Source organism: Rattus norvegicus, chromosome 1 (assembly GCF_036323735.1).
Source record: "Rattus norvegicus strain BN/NHsdMcwi chromosome 1, GRCr8, whole genome shotgun sequence".
NCBI classification, from domain to species: domain Eukaryota; kingdom Metazoa; phylum Chordata; class Mammalia; order Rodentia; family Muridae; genus Rattus; species Rattus norvegicus.
The window spans coordinates 143,984,625-143,997,548 of NC_086019.1; the positions used below are offsets into that span (position 1 = coordinate 143,984,625).

The 12,924-nt window shown below is 46.1% G+C and overlaps 1 protein-coding gene across 3 annotated transcripts in view; it reads right to left on the reverse strand.

The window, feature by feature from the left end:
* Crtc3 (CREB regulated transcription coactivator 3) overlaps nucleotides 1-12,924 on the reverse strand; it is a 102,287-nt gene that overhangs the window by 22,587 nt on the left and 66,776 nt on the right. For 2 of the 3 annotated variants that reach the window (NM_001427241.1, XM_006229463.5), the window contains exons 4-7: nucleotides 12,704-12,765; nucleotides 10,765-10,827; nucleotides 8,634-8,734; nucleotides 2,109-2,144 (exon numbers count right to left, since the gene is read on the reverse strand). In NM_001427241.1, coding sequence (NP_001414170.1) covers nucleotides 2,109-2,144; nucleotides 8,634-8,734; nucleotides 10,765-10,827; nucleotides 12,704-12,765 — 262 coding nt within the window. The remainder of the gene's footprint in view (nucleotides 1-2,108; nucleotides 2,145-8,633; nucleotides 8,735-10,764; nucleotides 10,828-12,703; nucleotides 12,766-12,924) is intronic. The other variant, XM_039101058.2, reaches the window with a different exon arrangement.

Consider the following 12,924-nt stretch of genomic DNA (forward strand, 5'->3'; position numbering starts at 1 on the left):
AGACACAGGCCAGAGGTCAAAGGCAAGTTCTGAGGAACTATGTGACCTAACATCAGGGAGATCACAGCAGACCCTGGAGACTGCTCAGCAAGAGAGAGTCTGCAGGGTTCTCGGGACTTCAGGGCTCCCCTGTGACTGTCTTGATGTCCTGCCCTTGGCCCTCACAAGATGAGCAATAGGACCCCAGGAAATCATTTAAAACTGAGATCAAAGTTAAGTGCATTGGTACAGGCCTATAATCCCAGCATGGGAGAAGCAGAAATAGGAGGACCAGGAGTTCAGTGCAAGCCTGGGCTAAGAGATACCATATCTCAAAGAACAACCAACAACACAATGGGGGCCAAAATTTCAAAATGATCTCTAAGAAAAGCACTTAAAATAAAAACTCTAAATTAAGTTTCTTTTATTTCCAAGTCAGTAAAAGTTAGGAAATAATTATGAGTGACTGGCACAGTCCTCATTATGGCTAACTTTCCAGCACCAGTGAGACAAATGCTCCTCCTGCTGAGACAAGCAGGCTTTGTGAGTGTGCCTTGGTGTCCATCAGTCCTGCTCTCACGGAACTTGCTCCCTGTCCTTCTTTTCTTTGTTTCTCTCTCTGTGTTGCTAAGGATAGGACCTAGGGCCCTACAAAGTCCTGAACTCCCACCCTGAGCCACCCCAGCTGGATTACTCCCCTCTGAAGAGTAAATTTTGTCTATGATCTCGTTGGCTTTCTTTTTCTAATCACTAAATAAGTGCTTCAGAGCTGTAAGCCCTGTGAGGTTCTAGGACTCTGTTCTGCTTCTGGGTAATGCTTAATAAACAGTGCCTGGGGCATGCAGACCCACAGGGGCTCTCCACAACTGGAGACAAGAGCAACTGGCTTTCAGCCTTTGTGGTTCCAGAGAGTAGGAGAACAAGGATGGACTACCGTAAGGCTCCCTGGGAGGCTAAGCAAGGCGGCCCCATGACTTAAGGCTCCTAAGAGATCACTATAGGGACAGGCTGCCTTGCCTTAACTGGTTGTTTCCTCTGGGGAATTCACTGTAGTTTCTTCCACGTACAGGTTTGTTGGGAATTCTTTGAAGAATTAACTGAGGAAGGCCTTGAGTCTATTTCATCTCTCCCCTGGGTGATTAAACAGATCAGTTTCAAGTTTTTATGATTTTATGGTGATATCTGAGAGCTTGGCCTCTCATGTGGACGTCCTTGTTTATGTCCTCCACAAGCGTGGTCTCTACCACACACAGACTAATGTAGCCATTCAGCTTCATCCACCAGTGCCCGGGACCGAGTGACCGAGTGAACAGGTTGGGCCTTTGTGGATGACAGTCAGTGAGAGTTCAGCAGATCTCTTACATGGGTTTATCAGGCTTTATGGAGTTCAGTGTCTGTAAAATGTATAATTTTAACTTAAAATAAATTTGTACTTTTCTTTGAGACAGGATCTCATGTATCCCAGGCTAGTCTCAAGCGCTACGTGTAGCTAAGGCTATCCCTGAACTTCTGCTCTTCCAGCCTCCAGCTCACAAGTAGAGGACTCAGGAGTGCACCGATATTCCTGGCTCATTTGGTGAAGCTGGGCTTCGCGCATGCATGGCAAGCAGTCCAGCATCTGAGCTGCATCCTTAGCCCAAGCTTGCCTTTCCCCGAACTGTTTAAGCCTATCAGTCGCTCTCACAGCGACTTCCTAAAAGGGCCAAGGCAGTGCTGAGAGAGGGTAGTGGAACAACTGCTTAAATGCTTGACTAATTCACATTTTCATGTGGCTACAACTCTTGCTTCCTTGCACAGTCTTGTGACCATGGTATTGAGAGGACGTGGGTAACAAGGGGCCATTGTAATGTACTCACACATTTCCTTTCTTAGGGCTTTGATCATGTCCAGATACTTAGAACATCTCAGATAAGTAATCCAAGCAACAGTGGCCAGCCTTTACACAAATGTGACTGTCAAGGCATTGAAAGGTTACAGATACATATATCTGTATATACATATATGTATATATGTATGTACACATGTGCATATATATGTATATCAGCATATGTAGGTATATATATATGTACATACATACATACTACATACATTCATGTATCCCAGCATCCTGCCCCAGCGCCCATTCGTACCTTCCCCACGGCCATCATTTTCACCATCACAGAAACCTGGTAGGGAAGAGAAAAACAAATACACACTTTTATATGTGGTGCTCTCATTGATTCGTGCATTAGAATGGCTTTTTGACTTGAAACGTAATGTTTGAAACCCTACAGTAGTTCTGACACATCAGAGCTCATCGAGGTGCTTTGGATTCCTTCTACAAACACATGACGTCATTCCACATCTAGAGTTGGTGCCCAAGAGCTTTTCCTTCAAAAGTGTCTTAGTCCCAAAGGTTCCTGCCAACTCAAAAGAACAGTGCAGACAAAGTCTGGGAACCTGTCTTCAAAACACAAAGCAAAAAAAGTCTGTCTTGTCACCCTCCCAAACGTGTGACCCACGGGGTGGGCAGGTGGACTTGGAGTCCCTATCACTGATGTGCCAGCTACCATGGGTCCAAGTTCCAGGACAGGCCCTGTGACATATTCTGGACTCTCCCGTGCTTATATCTGAAGTCAGTATATGTGATATCCTTATGTGATGGCTATTCACAGATAATTTAAAAAACCGATTTGGAATCAGTCCTGACTGAAGAGCAGCTAGCCCATGAGGCATACTGCCGATGACTACATATAGCTCCTTCTGCACTTCTAGGCTAAAACTGAATAGCCGTCCCTAACATGGACTGGGTAACCATTCTCCTCAGAGCAATCAGTTATACCAAGTCAGTTCTCAGCACTGAATCGTTATTAAAAACTCAAGTCTAAGCCTTTAAACATAGCTCAGCTTAGCTAAGTTTCTAGAGGAAATGGTTAAACTATAAACTAGCCCAAATTAGTCTATAGAAATTAAACACATAACAATCATCCACTCAGCAGATACTCGCTCAGTCTCTGCAGTGTGCAACAGAAGGTCGGGGCAGTGACCAGGCACAGGTAGGAGGACAGACGTCGTGGCAGCAGATTCTGTAAGTGGCAGAAGCTGTAGCATCTTAGTGGAGCCCAGGGGCAGGATGGACACTAAGAGCTCCCAAAGGTGCCAAAGGTTCATTAATTAAGCTTGCTCACAAAACACAGGCCTTCTCTCAGGCAACCAGAAAAACAGAACCTAAGTAAGTGACTAAAACCTTTTTTTAAAGTGCATCTACACGACCACTAGGGTACGTCTGCTAAGACAGGATTCTTGGACACAGCCTTTAGAGATGTTGATGCAGGTGTGTGACCTGCCATGGATTTGAGTCCAACACCACAGACAGACAAAGCAAAAAGTAAAACAGTAAAGAAGCCAGGCAGTGGTGGTGGATGCCCTTAATCCCAGCACTGGAGAGGAAGAAGGAGGTGGATCTCTGAGTTAGAGGCCAGCCTGGTCTACAGAGCAAGTTCCAGGAGAGCCAGGGCTACACAGAGAAACCTTGTTTTGAAAAGAAAACAATTAAAAAAGCAATGCAAAGGGGCCAAGCTGCACAGAGCTGGACTAAGCTACTGCTCATTCGCTCTGTGACTGAGGACTGCAAGGACAGGCTGCCTGCACAGGCCATCAGGAAATGAAGCGTGCAAAGGTAATGTCCAGAGTCAGCTGTGACAGGAGGAGGGGAGAGAGACTTCTCAGTCAAACTTTTAAGTATAGCTTTTAAAGAAAGAGTAGGGAACTTGCCCATTCTGATCACTAAAATGTGATTATTTTGTTAAAAATGATGAATGCCGTTTTATGCAATGGTCTATTGTGGTATGTTAAGAGTCTCTCCATCTTCAAGACACGAAGTCTAAGTACTAAGGCTGAGCAGTGCCTGTACAGGAAGAGCTATGACAGCGAAAGCACCTCAGAGGCGAGCCGGTTCCCTGTGTGGTACCCTGCTGGTGCCACCCTCTTCCCCAGACTGGAGCAGGGGGCAGGGACATCCCTGGGTAGGCACTGAAGAAGAGGAAGGTAAGATGGGAACCGCTGCTGTGTACCTGGCACCTCACGCTGTGCTCTCCTGTAATCCTTGGAGCAATTTAGGAACTATTATCCTGCCCAAGGTCACACTGCGAGCTCTGGGACTAGCTTTCTGGGCAGGGTGCCTTCAGAAAGTCTATGTCCCTCGCAGCTGTGCTGTGCCTGGAGGAGTTCAGGCAAGAGGAAGCAAGGTTAAAGGGCTGCCTCAGTGAAAACAGGCAGAGCGGAGGAGTAAGGAAAGGGAGCAGAGGCAGACACAGACAGCAGAGACGGGAAGTGGTGACGTCTGGCTACGCATGAGCTAGAGGAGTGGGAGACATGGGCGAAGAAGTCTGCTGGTCATATGGACGAAGTAGAGAGCAGAGACCTGGGTTAGAGCTAACCCAGTCAGAGACTGTGTTTGTAGTACAGCATGAGGCTGTGGGGCAGCCTTGAGGCCAGGAAGACAGATAGAAAACCAAAAGACTGGACAAAAAGCAGTAAAGTAGGGTGTGGCAGTGAAGACCAAAACTACATGGCACACTGAGGGAGAGAAAGAGCAGAGCTTGCTCTAGTGAAGGGGGTGGGGGTGGGGTAAGAGATTGCACACTGCTCTCAGGCCGTCCACTTAAGTTGCCAAAGGACAGCAGCAGTAATGACTGACAGGTTTATTTCAATAATTAAATAGCCAAATTTAGATTTCTATTACTGCTACTATTACATACTACCACAAACACACAAATACCAAAGAGCACAGCTATAACAAAACAGTTGAAAACAAAAGGCAGAGACTTATGACTAATTATCTGGAAATAGAGGACATTAATTCAAAGCAGTCCCACAGGGTCAGGACAGCAACGGCCAAGGTCACATGTGTTGCAGGAAACTTGGTAGCCTTGGAGTCTTAGAGGGCTGACGTAACAAAATACATTTGAGTCCATATTCCTTTAATGTGCTCTCATGTCTGGCAAGCCTAGATAGCTCCTCATAGACTTCATGTGAAGTAGAAAGATGGGGTGCAGAAATGGTAACCACAGTGCATCCTACGTTCTAGACTCACAGACTTCCCATCTAGACCTCCCTGCCACACCGATGACACTTTCATTTTATATTCTGTGTGTGTGTGTGCGCGCGCGCACACACACGTGCAATCCATGACCTGTGTGCATGGCAAAGGACCACCCTGGCTGTTGCTCCACTCCAGCCCTCTTTGAGGCAGGCTGTCTTCTTGTCTGCCGCCGCACACGCCATACCATCTGCTCATGACCTTTGGGGGTTCCCCTGTCTCCACTTCTCACCTTCCCATGGAAGTATTCGGATTACCGTACTGCACATCTGATTTTTACATGGATTCCAGGGACACAGACGCTGGTTTTCATGTTTGCATGGCCAGGATTTCACCGGCTGAGCCTTCTCCCCGGCTCCTGGTGAGTCTTTAGACCTGAGGGACTTGTGTCAGGTAGACAAGTGTGGTTAACAGGCTCGCTCTCTATGGCTACTTCACTTTAACGTCTCCTTACCGCTGTGGGTCAGAGCTCACTGCTGGTTCAAGGGCCACTGAATACAGACTACATCTCTGCCCCTCAGCCGAGACTGAAGGCTCTACAGTCCTCAGGGATGGCCATCGGCAGCCACGGTCTGCACTCTTTTGCTCTTAGCTCCTAAGCTGCTAATAAGGGCCACTTTAGCTCCTTCTCCAATCTACTGTGAGAGGGGGACAGTTTGGGTTGATAAAGCTAGGCTGTGTGACAGGGCAAATGTCACAGAGAGCTACTGTGCTGATCCATATGTGTATACCAAACAGTAATTAAACTGCACATGCTACCATGGGCATGGGCAATTAAACAAGAGGGAAATTATAAAAACCCTGTTTGGTTGTATAAAAGTTTATTTCTGTCATTTATGACTTTATATCATTTGCATAGTTGTCGTGTAACTCAATAACCATTATGAACACTACCAACCATGTATCAGGCTAATGGCTTTGCTTCCTAGGGATGAAACTGAGCTGGCGACTGTTTTGTCTACTTGATGGCTTGTGTCGCCATACTGCAAGCAGATGCTCCCTCCTGATCTGTTCCCAATAACGATAATGGTGAAGGGCCTCCACCTCTGTGCCCAGCAAAGGCCATCATTACCGTTCTGAGCAGAGGACATACTTCTGCGCTTTTGATTATATTTTAAAATCTTTACTTTATTTGGTGGGTCCTATAAAAAGAAATACTTTTTCGTAAAGCTAGTTGATATTTTTAAAATCCAAAAGTAAAGAAAAGGAAAAACTTTAATGAATTACAGGGGGAAAATACATAAAAACCATTTAAAATAGCTCCCACCAACAAATATAATTCTCCAGAAATAATTCTCATCCTTGGAGACTTGGATAATATTTTAAACACACTGGCTTTCCCATGTAAACACACCCATATTTGGATGTGTTTCTGAGTTCTGTGGTCTTGAAGGCGACTGCAGGAGCAGCACACAGTGCAGACATCCCTGCTGGGGGTTGGCCCACCTTCTGTAGTTGGCAGACACTGCGACCCCACGATGTCTAACACTGACATGAAAAGGAGAGGCCACCAAAGTTCCCAAGGCAACCTGAGGGCCCTGTCCAAGACTGCCCCTCCTCCTTCCTGCTTTCTTGCTGCGCATGGACCAATGTGGGTTGTTCCTCCCCACACCTGCTGACAGCTCTCACCTCTTCCTTCAGAGACCAAGTAACTTGTAGAATAGACGTTCAATTCAGTTTCTTCAGTTACTTTCTATTTCTTTATATAGAAGCTCAAATGTTCCTTACTCGTGATTCCCTTGTCCTCTCTAGGCCTCTAGAAAAGGATAATCTCAGCACAAAGCTGAGGCGGGAATACAGGGGTTCCAGGGGCCATCGTACTAGGCTAGCTGGCTCCCAGTCAGTGTGGCAAAGGCCTTGCTGTGCGCACAGGCACCTCCTTGGTTAGTCTCTGCTTTTTAAGGCTTTGTTTATAATATCCATCTCCACCTATCCCAGAGCCAATCTCTAACCTCCCACATACCCCACCTCTCTACACTGTTCAGTGACCCATATCCAATTCCAACTTCCCTGCCAACGTCCCTCTCATATTCCCATGTGCGGAAATACAGCAGTGTCCCCAACCTATTCCAAAGCTCTCAGACTTTACAAGCAAAGAGTCGTTTCAACAAATGAATTGTACAAAGGGAATAAACATAACAACGACATCAAATCCCATCCATACTATATACAAAAAGGAAGGCCATGAATGGCTCTCTTCAAAAGAAACAAATATTTTAGGCTTTAAATGGAACATAACTGTAAAGAAAACCAAAAAGGCTAGTATGTAGGCCAGTCCTCATAAACAAAGTCAACCTATACATGGAACAGATAACTCCAGTCATGTTCTTTCTAGATTAGAAGGCCCAGACAGACAAGCTTGGGAAGTATGTGGATGAAGCATCCTTACTTTGGGTGCAGGCTAGAAGTGAGCACCTACAGTGAGTTCTGGGGTGTGCTCAGAACTGTGTGACCTAAGTGGGCCTCACTGTATGAGCACTGTGTCAGATAGGACAAGACTTTTAAAATACTGCCTTCAAGAAATTCACCCTAAGCAGAGAGATGTACGTCTACTCCAAGAAGCAGTCATCACAGCACCTGCTTGTAGGAGGTTGGGACACGGGAGGGCATGGGTAGCTCAGGACCAGAGAAGGAGGAAGGTCATGAAAGGCTCCACTGAAGTCCAGATACAGCTGAGGCTTTTATACTGAGGTGGGGGAGGGGACATGGGAACAGGATGAAACAGCAGAACAGCAGTGAGTTCACACAGCCATGAGGACTAGGCTGGCTAGGGGTGGGGCTGGGCATTGTGGCTTATGGTCTCAAGGTGGGGCATAGTGAAGGCAGGAGAGTATTCGGAGCAGAGAGGGTTAACAATGGAAGCAGAGAGCATGAGGTGGCACAAGTCTGCCCTGTCATGGTTCCTGGCCTTTCTCTTTCAGACTTTCTCTGGACAACCGAAACATGTTCTGAGCAGAAGTGGGAAACAAGGAGCAGAAGACGATACTCAGCTTCCATTCTGTTCCCTCTCTCGCCTTGTTCTCTGGGACATGTCTTCCTGTAGAGAGGTCTCCTTGACTCTCCCCTGGCCCCTGTCTTAATTGCTCCTTCCAGAGGGGCTGCCTGTGCTAGTACTGCTGGCCCTGGGAGGGTCCACCTCATCCCCGGAGCGTCCACCTCATCCAGAGGTTCTGCCATACAAGCTCCTTGGACCCACAAAGTGAAGCCCCTTCTAATCTGGCTTTACCAGTAACAGAAGGAGGCCTTGGAGAACCCAACATAAGATTAGGCTTCAGGGCTGTGCACCAGGAGAAGAGCAGCCAGGATGCTACAGGAGGAGCCTGTGCAAAAGATGTAAGTGCCTAGAAAAGCGCTGGTGCCATAGGGAAGAGGAAGCCAGAGCCAGGAGATGCCAAAAGGGAAGCAGGAGTCATGGAGAAGCAAGGAAGCAAAGCATCAGAATGCGGTCAGGAACACACTCTTCCCCTGCTGCGAGCTCTGCCCTGAAGACCACCGAACCTGGGGAGGGCATGCACTGCACACAGCGCAGAAGCAGGAGACACAGATGCTGTTAGCAGAGGCCTGTGTGTCTTACCCATGTATGGGGCAGGCCAGGCTGACTGGCCTCCTCCTCCATAGGGGTCCTGGGGTTTGGTGCTCAGAGCACTCGTGTGAAGAGCAGAATCAGAATTGGTCCTAAGGAGGCGAGGAGAGAGTCTGGCTGAAAATCCATATTTTTTCCTTAATGGAATACATTTTTTTCTGAATATTATTAACAGGAGAAAAGATGAGAATAACAGACTTACAATATCCACACCTTGAAGGGTCAGGACCTACCTGCAGTCTTTCATGGCAAGAGACATTAGAGGGCCACTATATGTCCAAAGGAGTTTACTTAGTATTTAGATGGCCTTCCACTGTGATGCTAACTGCACAAGGCCAGCCTCAGTTCCCACACAGCTTCCCCAAGAGCACCCCTTTCTTCTCTGACTGGAATTCAGTCTCAGGTCAAGCCAGTCTGTGACAGTACCAGGCTGGCAGAGACTTCTAGCACTGATGTGGGAAAGCACCTGAAATAGGTTCTTAAGCCTTTTCAGGGAGAATGTGATGTCAACCACCACACTGTCCTCTTCACTCTGCCCTCTGGTGGCACTGTGGAACGGTCCAGCAATTGTGTGATACCATAGCACCACAGACTGAACTCAGATAATGACGTCATCTGCCAGAGGTTTAACCATGCAGCTGTTGTTTTAGAAAATGATACTGTGTTTCTTTTAAAACACATATATTATTTACGTCGGCATGCAGTGGGTTGATTGTTGTTGTATGCTGAAATGCACCAATGGGTACACTTCACGGCTCTACACTAGACTTACATTAGACTCTACATTAGCGGCAGCACCTGGGTATCCATAGGTCTCCTCACAGGGAGGAATGCTTTTGCAGTGCTGCTGCAGTTTTTCAAAGTGTAAATACTCCTAGACAAAAGTTTTGGAGCTGTTGATCAATATCAATTATTTCAAATGTTCCCACAGAGTTCTAGTGCATGACTTCAGCTCCAAAAGACAGCAACTATTTATTTACTCTACCCAAAGGTCAAACCAGACTATCATAAAGGGGGTACATGAGCAACTTCGTTGGCCTAAAGTGGTTCTTCATGGTCTGCTCCAGGCACAGCTTCATGTGACTTAAACCACATGGCTTCAGAGGAGGGAAGAAGCAAAAGGAAAGGACCCTGGGATCCAGCAGAAACAGTGTAAATCCTGGGGGCTTCCAGTTCCTTCACAGAGTCACAGAAACCCAGGAGACATCAGTCAAACACAGAGATGACTAAAAATGGGCATGTGGACTGGCTACAGGACCATGTAGAGAACATGATGGTTAATTTTGTTAACTGCATTGTGGCTATTGTTTTTCAAGCCTCTTGTTGGCCTCTGACTGTAGGGTACTTACAGGTCAGAAAGGCTTTATCTAGCTGGTCATGGAACGACATATGAGGAAGGGAGGAGCTAGCCTGGCAGAATGCCGGTCAAGACAGAACCACTTCCAGGGGGCACTGGGGCTGCTCACAACTCTACCTCTCTGGGACATCACTAAAACATTTTTAATTTTTTCCCCAAGGGTCAACTCTATAGCCCATGCTGGTTTTCAACTTGTAGTCCTCCAGCCTTAGCTTTGGGAGTATTGGGATTACAGCCTGATCCAAGGGTTTTGTTTTTTCAAATTCCAGCCCCCCTTGCATATTAGCTAAAGGGCTCTCTGGGCAAGCCATCTATCCTCTTAAAGCAGAAAAGGATACTTATTCTTGGCATGTTGGGATTGACAAATGACCCAGACCCTAAAGTATGGCCCAAAGTAACCTTGAGAAAAGTTGATATTTACTGTACACTGTGCCTCCATGTAGCATCCTATTTAGTCCCTACAGCCACCCCATAATAGGTACAAGTACCTCCATGTTCATATGTGCAAACTAAGGGGAAGAAGTTACTTTGCCCAGGATTACATGGTAAGAGGCAAACTTTGGTGGTCCCCTCTAGACTTTATGTTCTTACTGACTTTATCATCTCCTACGTACTCAATGTTTTTTCCTTTTCTTTTTAATTGCTCCATTTAAGCACAACTGATATTAAACAAACTGGGCAACAAGATAATATGTAAAGATTATCTGGCTAATCGAATCTGTCTCCTTCTTGAAATGTACTTAGACTGTAAATCAGCACAAATACCTGTTAAGTGCAGATGTCAGCCTGAATCCAGGATGCTTTTCCTCTTTCCATGGAGGCTGTTGCCTTTAGAAACCAAACAACATAAAAAGGAAAAAGTTTAAGCTATGGGACCAACTGAGTGCTGCGAGCCAGGGCTTGTCAGCTGGCTCCCTAACCCAGCTGTGAATGCCAAGAGTTACCTAAGATGCCCAGACTCCCTTTGCTCATCACCGTGGAGAGGAGGCCAGACTGGGTGATCTCTCAGGACCTGCAGCTCTGATTCCCAGGATAACTGTGGAAGCCATCGAACACCAGCAGCTAGCTGGGCACACTTGAGTGCTGGCTAGAACTAGTCAAAGGAAGGCTGACCCCTCTGAGGCACCGTAGGTCTTATTCTAGATGCAAATAAGTTACCCCTTGTCATATGCCCTTGAGAGTGTACAGGGGTGCTTTGGTAAACCTGGATGCGAACACTCTGCTCTCTCATGAGGAAGGCCAGGACGTGCAAAGTACTTTTTAGCGATCCTATAAAAATATTCACCTGGTCAATCCCAGGGCTCTGAGAAGGAAAGTCATTTCTCTGGGCTACAGAGATGAAGTGCATCCGTCTGACTTAAATATACCACGGTATTATCTCACAAACTTGAAACTCAGGACCGCTGAGGAGGCTAAGGACCTATGTGAGGCAGAACTACTGACATCTTAATCCCCTTTCTTGGATCCAGACTACAGTCTCAGACTAACCTTGAACTCATGACAATCCTCCTGCTTCAGCATCCCAACTTCTGGGACTACAGGTGTGGGCCTCACTCTTGGCGATATATACATTTTAAGAATCTCTTACGTCTGATGTAGAGGTGTAAAACAATGCCATGCACGACAGACGCTGCACTGACGCCATGGTGGCCACTGTTATACAGCTACGACACACTCAGAGACTAAACCAAGCTCACTGATACAGGTTCAATTAGGAGTCTTTCTTTCTTTTCAGCAACTGACTAAGAAATGCCAGAGAGGGGTTTATTTTTTCATGTCTACCATAAGACTAACAAATCAGACATTTTGTTGGTAATGTTTCTATTTGAACCTAGATTTGCTTAGGTAATTTATATTCTATGTTTTCTTTTTTTTTTCTTTTTTTCTTTTTTTATTTTTTTAGATTTATTTATTTTATGTATGTGAGTACACTGTAGCTGTCTTCAGACACACCAGAAGAGGGTGTCAGATCCCATTACAGATGGTTGTGAGACACCATGTGGTTGCTGGGTATTGAACTCAGGACCTCTGGAAGAGCAGCCAGTGCTCTTAACCACTGAGCCATCTCTCCAGCCCTATTCTATGTTTTCTTACAAGCTCAGAATCATACACAGAAAGGTTGAGAGGTTTTGATGTTGTGATCCAAGACAGATTCATTTCACAGCCTAGGTTACCCGGAGCTTACTATGTCACTCAGGCTAACCTCAAAAGTGTTGAGATTGCAGACTTAGACCACCACAGCCAGCTCAAGACTTAAATTTTCTAAGATAAACAAATTGATGTTAAAAATAGTTAACTAGGCTAGACTCTTGGGAGGCAGAAATGGGAGGATTGCTGTGAGTTCAAGGCTATCCTGGTCTACATAGCAAGCTCTAGGGCAGTCTAAACTACATAGAGAGACCTAGTACCCTCCCCCAAATCATAGTGGAACATGTTTCTAATTCCAGCATTAGAGAAGTAGAGATTGGAGAATCTGGAGTTCAAGGCCATTCTTGGCTATGCCACAAATTAGAGGCCAGCCTGGAAGAGGGCCTAGAAGAGACCCTGTCTCAATTATTAAAAAAACCAACAACTAAAATAATAAGTCTAGACCAGCATTGAAGATGGTTAAAATAGTGACACCATCTTAAAAAGAGGCTCTCCCCACCTATTAAGATATTTCTATAGAACAAACACAGACATCACACCCGTGCAGCTCACTTACCTTGGCCAGCTCTCATCCAGGGGCTGCGAAGAATAACTGGCTGCAAAAGCATTTCCATCAAAGTGCAATTTTTAATAAAGGAAAACAAATGGATGAGTGTTGAAGCAGAATTTAGAAGCAAAGTGGAGGCTGAGCCACTGAGCCTACAGCTGTTCATCTCCACGCTCTGCATTGCACATCGGCTCCAGGCTTCCACCTTTAACCAGTGTTTCCACCAGACT